This window comes from Pan paniscus, chromosome 16 (genome assembly GCF_029289425.2).
Source record: "Pan paniscus chromosome 16, NHGRI_mPanPan1-v2.0_pri, whole genome shotgun sequence".
In the NCBI taxonomy this organism is placed as follows: Eukaryota; Metazoa; Chordata; class Mammalia; order Primates; family Hominidae; genus Pan; species Pan paniscus.
Genome location: NC_073265.2, coordinates 24098558 through 24111795, shown reverse-complemented (window position 1 = coordinate 24111795; position 13238 = coordinate 24098558). Strand labels below are relative to the sequence as shown.

General features: G+C 36.1%; 1 protein-coding gene across 1 annotated transcript in view; it reads left to right on the top strand.

Moving 5' to 3' along the window:
• The window catches only part of AQR (aquarius intron-binding spliceosomal factor), a 115022-nt gene that overhangs the window by 77762 nt on the left and 24022 nt on the right, over nucleotides 1-13238 (top strand). Inside the window, exons 24-27 of the mRNA XM_003812135.7 lie at nucleotides 684-793; nucleotides 4390-4525; nucleotides 6319-6528; nucleotides 8407-8544. Of these exons, the coding sequence (XP_003812183.1) occupies nucleotides 684-793; nucleotides 4390-4525; nucleotides 6319-6528; nucleotides 8407-8544 (594 nt within the window). The remainder of the gene's footprint in view (nucleotides 1-683; nucleotides 794-4389; nucleotides 4526-6318; nucleotides 6529-8406; nucleotides 8545-13238) is intronic.

Sequence of the window (13238 nt, the reverse complement as noted above, 5' to 3'; positions counted from 1 at the left end):
AGTACCTTAATTAGTGAGTCTTTCCATACTATGAAACTTTTGCCTTTCTGTAAAACCTTGTAACTGCAGAAGTTCAGATAATGAATACTAGGATTCGAGGGAACCCTAATTATGAACATTTCATAGATAGAAAGTAGTGACTTTTAAATGACTTTCATCAGAATAGTTTGCAATAAATGAGTGCTCTGCTCTTTATTATATTGAGAACATTAGACTTTCAGACTAAGATTTGAAAGATGCAATTTATGTTTCCACCTTCTGGTCCTCTTAATGTATTCTACCTACACACTCACTGCCTTCTTATTGTCTTTCTCCAACTGCAAAAACTTTTTCAGTTCTCTGCATCCCAAGGAAATGCTGTTGAATGAAATGAAACTCAGTGTGGTTGTTTATTTTAGGAGTTGTTACAACTCGGAAGAAATAGCATCTGAGCCAATGCCTTTCTCGTTTCATAAATTAAAAGCAGATGTTTAATAGGTGGGGGGTTTTATGGTTTCTAGTTATCCATACAGCCAAATAGACATAGATGGCAATATCAGAAATCAATATAAATACTATTTGATTAAATTATAAATGGCCTAATATAAGGCTGATTTCCTTCTGTGTTTCAACTTTGATTCTTTCTAAATGTTAGTTTTTGCTACGTTTAAAGGTGCCGTCACCCTTCTTGCTTTATTGTCTAGGCCCTAAACCAGTTGTTTGAGAAAATCATGGCATTAGACATTGATGAGCGCCACCTACTGCGTCTTGGTCATGGAGAAGAAGAGCTGGAGACAGAGAAAGATTTCAGCAGGTGAGCAAATGGGAGTGAGTAACGGTGTAAAAAAGGATTTTTTATTTTCTTTTCATTTCTTTTATTAAAGAAGAAGAAAGCAATGAATACTGAAACTTAATTCTGAAAGGTTCTAACTTAACTTACTAAGACTATATGTTGACCTAGAAATATGGTCATGATGTCCCTCAGTTCCAATTGTGTATGGTTATGCCATTTTGTCTTCAAATATACAATTATGTTAATGAAGAGAATGATCTTGTTAATCTTTTTAACAGATTGCCTTTTGCTTTCTGTTTATTGAGGTAATTTTTCATGCTGCCAGTTCAAAACTGTACAACTTTAAATGATTCCTTTTTCACATCTTATTCAGGCATTTAATTTGCATATATTTTAGGTGCCAATTAGGAGGTTGATTTATTTATTGAAATAGAAATTACGGCAGGCTGACGCAGGAGAATCGCTGTAACCCGGGAGGCAGAGGTTGCAGTGAGCCAAGATTGCACCGTTGCATTCCAGCCTGGTGACAGAGCAAGACTCTGTCTCAAAAAAAAAAAAAAAAAAGAATGCAAATTAGTGATTAATGATAATATAAGCTTTGGGGTTATAAATGTAACTTCAGATACTTTTTGCCAGTTTGGCTGGACTTTGTTTGATATCACATACTGTAAATTGACTAAAACTTTACAAGTCGGATTTCTTCTGCCATTAGTATTTTATTTTTTTTCCTTCAAAGTTGCTTTATAATGTCTCATTTTATTTATATTTAAATCCATTTTTAAAGCCCAATTTTAGATAATAAGCACAATTAACAGCTGGACATATTTAATATAGCCTTTGGCTATTAAACATGATCTTTGATGAATTGATCATAGACATTAAAAGAGTTTTAAATTATTATGTACATCTATTTTGAGTTCTTGTATTATAGAGCTTACCAAATACTTAGCTTCTAAAAAGTCACTATGTTGCAGAGGGGCAGAGAACAACATGCCATAAGTTATTTAGGGCTCTATATTCTTAATTTCAGATTAGCCAGTAATACTTTTGAATTCATCCCATAGGTATTTCCTCATTTTAAAGCCAACTTACAAAGGTAGGTTAGACTCTAAAATCTAATAATTCAGAATTCATTGAACATGAAGGTGCTAATAGAATATTTGACTATAATTACAATTATATTGAAGTCGAATTTATGGTTTTTAAAGAATATTAGAATAGGGGTAGAATTTTTACAATGATTTCAGGTACCACCAAATTTGTTAGAAAAAATGTGCTTTTTAATTCTGACACATAACCTAGATATTGTTAGTTTGCATATTTGATTGGACATATTCTTTTTCTCTTACAATTAAAAAGAAAAATTATGACTATTGTTTCACAATAAAAGTAGTATCACTTTCTCTGAAGAAAAAAATTGTAAAATCTGGTGAAGTTGTAGAGAAGGAGTGGTTATCCATAATTACACTATCCTAAAACAACTTTTTGCTAGTCTTTTTCTGTAATGCTGTTATTTGTAATTTTTATGTTGCTTTTTTTGTTTTTTTGAGACAGAGTTTCACTTTGTTGCCCAGGCTGGAGTGCAGTGGCACCGTCTCAGCTCACTGCAACCTCCGCTTCCTGGGTTCAAGCAATTCTCCTGCCTCAGTCTCCTGAGTAGCTGGGATTACAGGTACCCACCACCAAGCCTGGCTGATTTTTTTGTATTTTAGTAGAGACGGGGTTTCACCATGTTGCCCAGGCTGGTCTCGAACTCCTGAGCTCAGGCAATCCATCCATCTTGGCCTCCCAAAGTGCTAGGATTACAGGCGTGTACCACCGCGCCCAGCCTTATGTTGCTTTTTAAAAATAATTCTTTATCTTTTAAGTGTAATAATGTACTAATTGAGCAGATAGTAGAGTTTAATTGTACTGTATATTGCATGCATTTATTTATTTATTTATTTATTTATTTATTTATTTATTTATTTATTGGGACAGAGTCTCACTCTGTCACCCAGGCTGGAGTGTAGTGGTATGATCTCGGTTCACTGTAACCTCTGCCTCCTGGGTTCAAGGGATTCTCATGCCTCAGCCTCCTGAGTAGCTGGGATTACAGGCGCCCACCACCACACCTGGCTAATTTTTGTATTTTTAGTACAGACGGGGTTTTGCCATGTTGGCCAGGCTAGTCTTGAACTCCTGACCTCAAGTGATCTGCCTGCCTCGGCCTCCCAAAGTGCTGGGATTACAGGCGTGAGCCACCGTGCCCGGCCTATTGCTTTTTAAGTTTAACATTACTTCACAAGAATTTTGGCATTTTATTAACAGAGTCTGTAAGCATTCCTGATTTTTTTCTCATTAACGAAGTGTTCATTGTAGATAAAAGTTTATAGATAAGCAAGCAGAAAAAAGTTATCTGCCATATGTTTATATCCTTCCAAGTTGAAAAATTCTTCAAGCATAGATCATGTTTTAGATCTCTTTTTTATTCTTAATCATCCCTTGCTACCTCAAATGTGAATCTCTGAACTACAGACAGCTAGGAACATGACTTCTTCTTTTGTTGAGTCTTTAAACATGGGAACAACAGTGATTGATTAAATTATTTTAGTCTTATTTTAAGCATTAAAGGGTTATGGGAGACCCTTTGTTGTTGTGGTGTTGTGAAAAGAATGTGCATAGAATTTGGGATCTAATTCTCCACTACTTTCTTCCCTAACTGTGTGTTTTCGGACAAGGTACTCTCCAAACTTCAGTTTTCTTACTGATTCAGCAAACATTAAGAACCTGCTAGGTTTGGGTGCCAAGTTAGGTATTGGGATATGTAGATGACAGAGATAATTAAGAACATTTAAAAATTACTTTTCAAAGCCTTTAGATCTAATCTACTTTTATATAGTGTAAAACAGTGCTGTTTGAAGCAGCCAGTTTATGAACTTACATGTTCTTGGTCTGTGATGAAATGAACTAGCACCAGAATGCACTGTCCTGCTTTCTTCTTTGTGAAAGTGTCTTGCTGTGAAAAGAAAGATTGAGAGCTGAACTAAATGGTGTATTTAGTGATGTAGTTGATTTTCCCTCCTCCTAGACCAGTAACACCCTTGCAGATCAATGCTGTTCCATAGAGTATACTCTAAGTAGCTTTTTCTTTTTCTTTTTCTTTTTTTTTTTTTGAGACGGAGTCTTGCTTTGTCGCCCAGGCTGGAGTGCAGTGGCGCCATCTCCGCTCACTGCAGGCTCCGCCTCCCAGGTTCACGCCATTCTCTTGCCTCAGCCTCCCGAGTAGCTAGGACTACAGGTGTCCGCCACCACGCCCGGCTAATTTTTTTGTATTTTTAGTAGAGACAGGGTTTCACCATGTTAGCCATGATGGTCTCGATCTCCTAACCTCATGATCTGTCTGCCTCAGCCTCCCGAAGTGTTGGGATTACAGGTGTGAACCACTGTGACCGGCCTACTCTAAGTAGCTTTTGTGTAAAGTAACCCAAGAACTACCACCAATAGTTAAATAGAAGCCATATCTTCTAGTTTTTTTTCCTCTTCTTTGCTATTATGATTTTCTTGAATTTTGCTGATTGTTTCCTTCAAAGTCTCTTTATTACAGTTTTGTCATTTTGCCTAATTGAAATGTCTAGGTATGGAAGAGTTAATTATGTTCTGGCTCGAAGAATAGAACTTTTAGAAGAAGTCAAACGATTGCAAAAGAGTCTAGGGGTTCCAGGAGATGCCTCATATACCTGTGAAACTGCAGGCTATTTCTTCTTATACCAGGTAAGATATTAAGGGTTTTTGAATCATACTTCATCATAATATGAACCCCAGTTGGAAGCTGGAATGAGTTCTTGTGATCCTTCATGAAAGCTTATTTTTTTGAGTAGATTAGAATGTATGGTATTGCAAGTGCTATATTTATGAATGTTAAGTGTATTTTGTATTATCTTCAGTTTTCTTTTCTAAATAACTTTGCTTGATGACTCATTCTGTGAAAGACCAATGTTGCTACTTTTTACATTTTTTTCTTTCTATTGACAAAGTTCTAGTCACTCTTTTTTCTTTTTTTACTGTAGAAATACAACTAAATAAATATTCTAGCTAGCCAGTGGCAACAAAGTACAGTTAACTTTTATTGTATACATTAATCAACTAATGAAGGAAAACATTCTTCCTTCAAATTTCCAGAAATAAATTATGTCTTACAACTAATTGCACAGTGGGTCTTGAAGTTAAAGGCTTCTGACTTCAATATAAAGATGTACTTTTACTTTTGTTAGGGTAAATTTTGGAAGTGTGAAAACCAATGAGAAATAGCCAAATAAAGTGAATAAAACTAAACTTTAATAGTCAGTTGGATTACTAATAATTTTAAATGGACTAGGACATAATTGGCTAATGAAGATTTTTGTATGACTTCATTTGTTCTCTTTGTTCTAATGCCAATTGTATATTTTAGATATAACTTATAATATTGTAAGCTCATTGTAAGTGGATATCACAAACCAATTAAGTCCATTCAAAATGAGCAGCTTTCATGGTTTCTTGTGAAGCAGGGAAAATACATAATATAGTCTACATTAGATTCAAGACTGTTTAGGACTTGCATAAAGGAGTAAAGATCAGCTTAAATGCTTTTTTGACACAAAATTACTTGGCTTTCAGTGAAAATAATGTTTAAAAGTGGGAAAAAATAACCTATAAATTAAGAAGGTTTATGTAATAAATTTGGGAAAAATGAACTTGAGGCTTCACAGTGTAAATTGGCAATTTTCAACATTTAAGAATCTTATCAGGAAAGTTGTTTACGAGTTAAATTCCCTAGCCCTTGTTCCTATAGCTTCTCATTCAATAGAGGTGGAATCCAGGAATCCACATTTTTATTTAGCTCCTCAGATATTTTGCATAAGGACTACACTTTTGAGAAATACTGAGATAGTAACAGAAAAAGACCTGGGAGAGTTACAGAAATTGAGGTTACATAGTAACTGGCTGGTAGACGCATAGCTAACATTATACAAAGTAATTGAACTATAATCACAAAAGTCATAAGATAAGCTTTCAAATACACACTCAGCTTAACCAGACGTTCTTTATAAATGTTCTAAAAAACTGACAGAGGGTTGACAAGTGCCAAATTGATTAAAAAGCTGCTAAAGCTGAACTTACCATATATGGAGAGAAACAGAGATGAAAAAAATGAGAAATTTCTTTGTCCAGAGAGCTTTCTTTCCTTTACATTTCTTTTAAGCGTTAATAATAAACTCTCTTGAGTTACGTGGAGAATCTGAACTGTCGGAGTTAGAGTTCTATGAGATGATGTTAAGGCTCTTTCCAGTTTGTAGAAATTTGTTATTAAAGAGCCTTTTCTTCTCCAAAGACAAGGTTACTTTTATAACAGAAGAGCAATCTGTCAGTTACAGGAATGAAGAATAGTTATATTGGATCAAAGACTGAATTTCTTTTTTTTTTCTTTTTCACCTAGCAGATCTTGTTTTTATAAGATTTATTCATTTTATGCTTTAAAACATCATAATTAGCTGGCAGTTAACTTCAAGTCCTTTTTTCTACAGGTAATGTCTCGCTGGGAAGAGTACATCAGCAAAGTGAAAAATAAAGGTAGTACATTGCCAGATGTTACGGAAGTCTCCACTTTCTTCCCTTTCCATGAATACTTTGCAAATGCTCCTCAACCCATTTTTAAAGGAAGATCTTATGAAGAAGACATGGAAATCGCTGAAGGATGTTTCAGGCATATTAAGAAAATCTTTACACAGCTTGAGGTAAGGATTCTCAAGTTCTTTGAACTTCCCTTTAGTGGTTTTTAATTTAGTTTAGTTTTTTTTTGAAGTAAATGTGAAATATTCAAATTCTTTTTTTTTTTTTTTTTTTTTTGAGACGGAGTCTTGCCCTGTTGCCCAGGCTGGAGTGCAGTGGCACGATCTTGGCTCACTGCAACCTCCACCTCCCAGGTTCAGGCGATTCTCCTGCCTCAGCTTCCAAGCAGCTGGGATTACAGGTGCACACCACCATGCCCAGCTAATTTTTGTATTTTTAGTAGAGACAGGGTTTCACCATGTTGGCCAGGCTGGTCTCGAACTCCTGACCTCAAGTTATCTGCTTGCCTCTGCCTCCCAAAGTGCTGAGATTACAGGTGTGAGCCACCACACCCGGCCCAAAATATTCAAATCTTAGAAATTAGATTAATTTTAAGTAAGATATAAATTGGATCTTTATTCTGGCTTTCCTGATGTAAAGGTCTTAGTATTTTTGAGAAAGGAATGCTTCCGTCAAGAAATTCAATAATGGTTCTTTGAACTGGAATTTGAGACTGCCATGTGGCCATTCTAAGTCCTATATGCCTCTTGATCAGTAAAATAGTGGGGTTGCTGTAGTAGCCAGGATGATTGATTCTGATTATTAAAGTGAAATGAGTCATAGCTACACAATGGGAACAGAGAATATGTCTGGAACCCAGTGCCCCCTGGATATGTCTCCTAGTTTTTGCCACATCATTGCAGAATCATCATTGCAAAAATAGATAGCAAACATCATTGAAAAATTACAGCGGTCCTATAAAGGGATCATATTCAGGCTCAGACTCCTCAGTAAGAAAATTTAGGATTACACTTTCAGGTAGAAAGGTCAGGGACATTGTTTCTTGTCTTTGTATCTTTTAGGTGTGATTACATACCTACTTCCTAGAACAGTATCAGATATATAGTATATGTTCAGCAAATATTGAAATGTATATGGTTGAGTGGATGGATGGTAGGTACAGAATAATAAATGTATTATGTTTATGGTTACATAAACACAAAGTAAAAGGATAAAAACATACTTAATTCATAATAATAGCTGCCTTGGGAGGGAGTAGGCAGAAGGTTATACAGGGTACCTCACCTATATATGTAATATTTTAATTATTTAAAAAACAAATGTTTTTTGTTTTTCCATACCCTTTTCTGCTCTGTTGGGGATCCTCTGCCATGGTTGATGTTCTGGCTTATCCTTGCAGGTTTAATTTCCCAGCTTCCTATGTCAGCTGACTTCTTGCTTAGTATAGCCGATGAGAGAGTGCCAAGGTATTTCTTCATCAGTTCCCTCTGCCTTGGGTTTCATCTCTTTCATGATTCCAGTTTCTGCTGGAAAAACTTGTGGTTCCAGCTTTTTTGTGTGACTACAGTCCCTGGGCTCTGATAATACCACTTCCTACCTTTATTCTTTCTAGTCTAGGGATGATAGTGACTGCTGCTGTCTCTAATTTCTATGTTACATTACCTTTATAGTTCCTCTATCACTTGTATAACCAGTTTCTTGCTAAAATTTCCTTTGATATGAATACCTGAAATCATTTCTATTTTCCTGGAGGGACGTTGAGTAATACAGGTACAATGATCATTGAATTTTATTCAGTATTCTTGTTTACATAGTACATATTTTACCTTACATACAAAAAAGTTTGAATTATAACTTTTATATCAGCTATTATTTAAACTCAATTAGTATCCAAATCATAATGAACAGAATTATAATTAATTAGGCTTAGTTTATAATATATTTATGTTAATTTCTCAGGAATTAAGTCTGACTGGATTGTATGGTTATGTGCAAAACTCCGTTCTCCTAAAATTATCTTTCATTGCTCCTCATTTCCATAGGAATTCAGAGCCTCTGAATTGCTTCGAAGTGGACTGGACAGATCTAAATACCTTTTAGTGAAAGAAGCCAAAATTATTGCTATGACCTGTACTCATGCTGCCTTAAAACGACATGACTTGGTCAAGCTAGGTTTCAAGGTAAAGGCTTATGGTAGTTTTTTTTTTTTTTTTTTTTTTTAAGATTATCAGAGATTGACTCACTTCTTATGAAGTTTGTATTTATAATTACCTTAAAATGTTTCTTTTATAAGTGGATGATAATATCCCTTGTTTACATGATTAGTGAACTCTGAATCTAATTTTTCTAAATCTAGTTGTTAGTAATATGTCCATTAGGTAATGTTATAACCATATGGTTGTCTGACCAAATTCTCATACTTGTTAAAGTTTTATTTTTACTGAGTATCACTTATTTAAAAATCTCCAAATAAAGCTTATGAAAAAAGCCTAAAATTCACCTAATTAAAAAAATAGTAATAATAAAAATATCTCCAAACAGAAGTAAAAGCTATAAAAAGAACATTTCAAAATGGTTTTCAGCCAGGTGTGGTGGCTCATGCCTGTAATCCCAGCACTTTAGGAGGCCAAGGTGGGCAGATCACTTGAGGTCAGGAGTTTGAGACCAGCCTGGCCAGCATGGTGAAACCCCGTCTCTATTAAAAATACAAAAATTAGCTGAGCATGGTGGTATGCGCCTGTAATCCCAGCTCCTTGGGAGGCTGAGGCAGGAGAATCGCTTGAACTCAGGAGGCAGAGGTTGCAGTGAGCCGAGATTGTGCCCCTGCCCTCCAGCCTGGGCAACAGAGTGAGACTCCATCTCAAAACAAAATCAAACAAAAAAAAACAAAGTGGTTTTCATCTATTAGACATCTGTATGCTTAGATTATTCACATATTAAACATACAACCATTCCAGTTATTTGTGTACTTAGCAAATGAAAAGCCTTTCATATGAGGATATGGAATACTCTTATTTAGACTGCAAAATGAGATATTAAAATGGCTTCATCATATGATAAAAACAGGAGTACAAAATAACCTGTTAATCTGTGACTCATTTGAAGTGGAAAGTAATGATTGAGCAGTAAATTTAAATTTGCAAATTTTTTGTGACTTTGCTAGTGATACTGATCTGAACTTAGATTTTAATACAGTCATTTAACTTTCCTGCAACTGGTTTGTCTGTTGTTTAAAACAGAGTTCTGTATACGGGTTTGAATTAAAAATTAGTAATTCACTTGTTGATTAAAGTAACTGACAATTTTAAAATGTTGTGAGCTCACTGAAAGATAGGCGCTAAATAAATTCGAGGTGATGAAATTGTTATCTTGGATGCAAGGTTCCTCAGTTGCAAGGTAGGACAAATACGACAATTTATTAAAAGGTAGTGTGAACGTACCCTAGTGGTGTGAACTTACCCTTTTGCAAATTATTAGTGAGAATTTTTCACCTAAATATTTTGTTCTTGGGGCTGACATATAAAATATACTTTGATATTAAATCATAGCTTAATAACAAGGGAAAATAATGCAACCATAATTAACATTTTTTGCTTTCTGGAGCTTTTGCCTGTGTTCTAAAGAATACTACTTATCAAATTTTCAATAGTCATTTTCTACATTTAAATCATGCTACACGTCAACGGGTAGTTAGCATGAGTGCTAATAGGTTTTCTATATTTTTGATTTTGAAGTTTTATTTTTATCACACTTAAGAGTTTTAAAAACCTTGTAGGTCTACTTAACAAAAAAAGGCAGTCCCCCACTCCGCTCATCCGTCCCATTTATCCAATCCTTCAGCTCTTTTAGATTTTGTCCTTTTCATCTGTATCAGTCAAGAATGGTAAATTTCCATTTTCGGCATTGTCTTTTGATTCTGTGCTCACCCAAAGGACAAATAGACACACATTCATGCATGTGTGCGTGCACCTTTCCTTCCTTAATGCTCCCAATATAGTTATGTCATAACTTTGGTTTGCTCACTTTGGGGTGTTTACATCATTATTAACACATGAACACTTTCACATCCAAGCAGGGGGAATATACCATGATTAGTTTTCCTTTCATGCACAATTTTTTTTTCTTTCTGGAATTAATGATTTTCGCCTTTTTTGTTTGTTTAGTTTTCTGTTTTTACCACCAATTCAACCCAAAACTGTGTTTAGTTTTTAAATATTTTCTTAATACATTTAGACACATCCCATACATGTTTTTGGAGATCTCTCTCCTAGATACTCCTGACCTATTTCAGTTCACGTTGCATCCATTCTAAAGGCCTTTGCCTTTCTCATATGTCAGATTCTGTGTTTTGGGCATTCCGTGTCTTTCTCTTCTGTATTTTACTAGAATACATCCTCCTGTATCTTTCATGTGAAAGGATGCATGGGAGGTAATATTTTTAAGACTTTCCATGTCCAAAAACTGTTTTTAATCTACTCTCACATTTAGTTATTATGGCTAGGTATAGATTTCTAGATTGGAAATAATTTTTCTTCAGAATTTTGAAGAATTGTTCCGTTTTCTCTGTCTTCCAGTGTAGCTGTTCAGAAGCCCAAAGCCGTGATTTTAAATGTATTTTGTTTTACATTTTTGTTCTGTCAGGAAGCCCTACAATCTTTTCTTTGTCCCTAGAGTTCTGAAATTTCAGTGATATGTCTTAGGGATACGAAGGGATAAAGAGGACTCTTACTTTCCTGGGTCCCTGGGTTGTGGGAGATGGATGGAGAAAGAGAGCCAGACTTCTCCACATTCAGTTTTGTACACAGACTTTTGACATAATTCCCACTTTCTGTATGGTGCTCATTTCTGATCCCACCCTCTTAACTCTGCCTGCTTTCTCCAAGTTCCAAGATCCTCTCCAGACACTAAACCTGTCGTCTATTGGGGGTGAGAGAGGAGGGACATTTCGTTTGGTTCCTTGAAGTGGGGAAGTCTAATTGCCTCTTTAAACCATTCCTATTGTTACCAAGCAAAAGGGGCTCGCTGCTCGGTGCACTAGAAGCCAATACTCTAACACCAGGTTTTTGAGGGAAAAAAAAGCTTCTATTACAAGTTGACTCATGAGAAGAACATAGTCAAGCTCAAATCTATGTCCCCATGCTGGCTTTAAGGCAGTAATTTTATTAGAAAAGATATAGGGGGTGGATTCTGGGATTAGTAAGTGATTGGTGGAAGGAAAGGGGTCTGGAAAATCTTCAAGCATGCGCAGTTCTCTCTTCATGCTACCTCTTGGATGGCATGTGTAGATTCTAGAGGAGTTAACATGAAACATGGTAGAAATTTGGGTTGTGATGTAAGCAAGCTCATTCTGCGCTCACTCTAGTTGGCTATATTGGTTCCAGCCAGTTTCAGCCAGTTTTATTATCTTAGAAGCAAAGGAAGTTTCAGCTTTGCAGCAAGTTGTTTCTTTTCTTATCTATCATCCTGTAAACTCAAGAATTTCTGTTAGTTGCTGGTTTCTTTAACTCTTTGGGATACAATTTCACTATATAATGTCAAGTGTTATTTTAGGGGGTTTCCAGAGATAGTGGTGATCATTATGTGTTCAGTTCATCACCTTTTAACAGAAGTCTATCACTTGTTTCAATTTGTATTTTGTTGAAGCCTATTTTTTTTTTTTTTTTTTTTTGAGACAGAGCCTTGCTCTGTTGCCCAGGCTAGAGTGCAGTGGCGCGATCTCAGCTCACTTCAACCTCCACCTCCTGGGTTCAAGTGATTCTCCTGCCTCAGCCTCCCAAGTAGCTGGGATTACAGGCACCCGCCACCAGGCCCAGCTAATTTTTGTATTTTTAATAGAGACAGTGTTTTACCATGTTGGCCAGGTTGGTCTTAAACTCCTGACCTCAAGTGATCCAGCCTCGGCCTCCCAAAGTGCTGGGATTACAGGCATGAGCAACTGCACCCAGCCCCAATTTTTTACAAACACGAAGTTAAATATTAATTCTAATTTGCTTGTCTGTTTTCAAGGATTATTAATTCAATGTTGATCATCTTAAACCCATTTTGAGTTGTAGAAATTGTAAAAGGAAATATGAATTCAATGTTGATCATCTTAAACCCATTTTGAGTTGTAGAAATTGTAGAAGGAAATGTATCAGAATGATAACAAAAATGAACAATGATAATAATCATCATTTGTTGAGCATCAGCTATGTACCAAGTTCTGTGTTTACAATGTACAAAATTCTATGTTTACAATGATTTATTTCTCTTCTTCACTATCTCCTTTTTTTTTTTTTTTTTTTTTTTTTTTTTTTTTTTTTTTTTTTGGAGACAGAGTCTCATTCTTTTTCCCAGGCTGGAGTGCAATGGCGTGATCTCGGCTCACTGCAACCTCTGCCTCTTGGGTTCAAACACTTCTAGTGCCTCAGCCTCCCGAGTAGCCGGGATTACAGGCACGTGCCACCACACCCAACCAACTTACTGTATTTTTAGTAAAGACGGGGTTTCACCATGTTGACCAGGCTGGTCTCGAACTCCTGAGCTCAAGGGATCCACCTGCCTTGGCCTCCCAGAGTTCTGGGATTACAGCTGTGAGCCACTGCATCCAGCCAAGATACCTCCATTTTATAGTTGAGAAAGGGTGACTCAAGAGAGATATTACCTTAGAGTCACAGGTAATCAGTTACAGAGCTAGTATTAAAACATGGTTTTCTAAGAATTTAAAGTCTGTTGTGCCCTTACTCCTACACCACCCTGACCCTATCCTAGCAGCTATAATCCATTAAAGAACCGTGGAACTGGTAGCGGTGGCTGTAGAATTTAGGAATCCTTCGAAAGTTCACAAAGACTAGCTCCTAGCCTGGTCCCTGGCCTGCAGCATCAAGTGCCAACC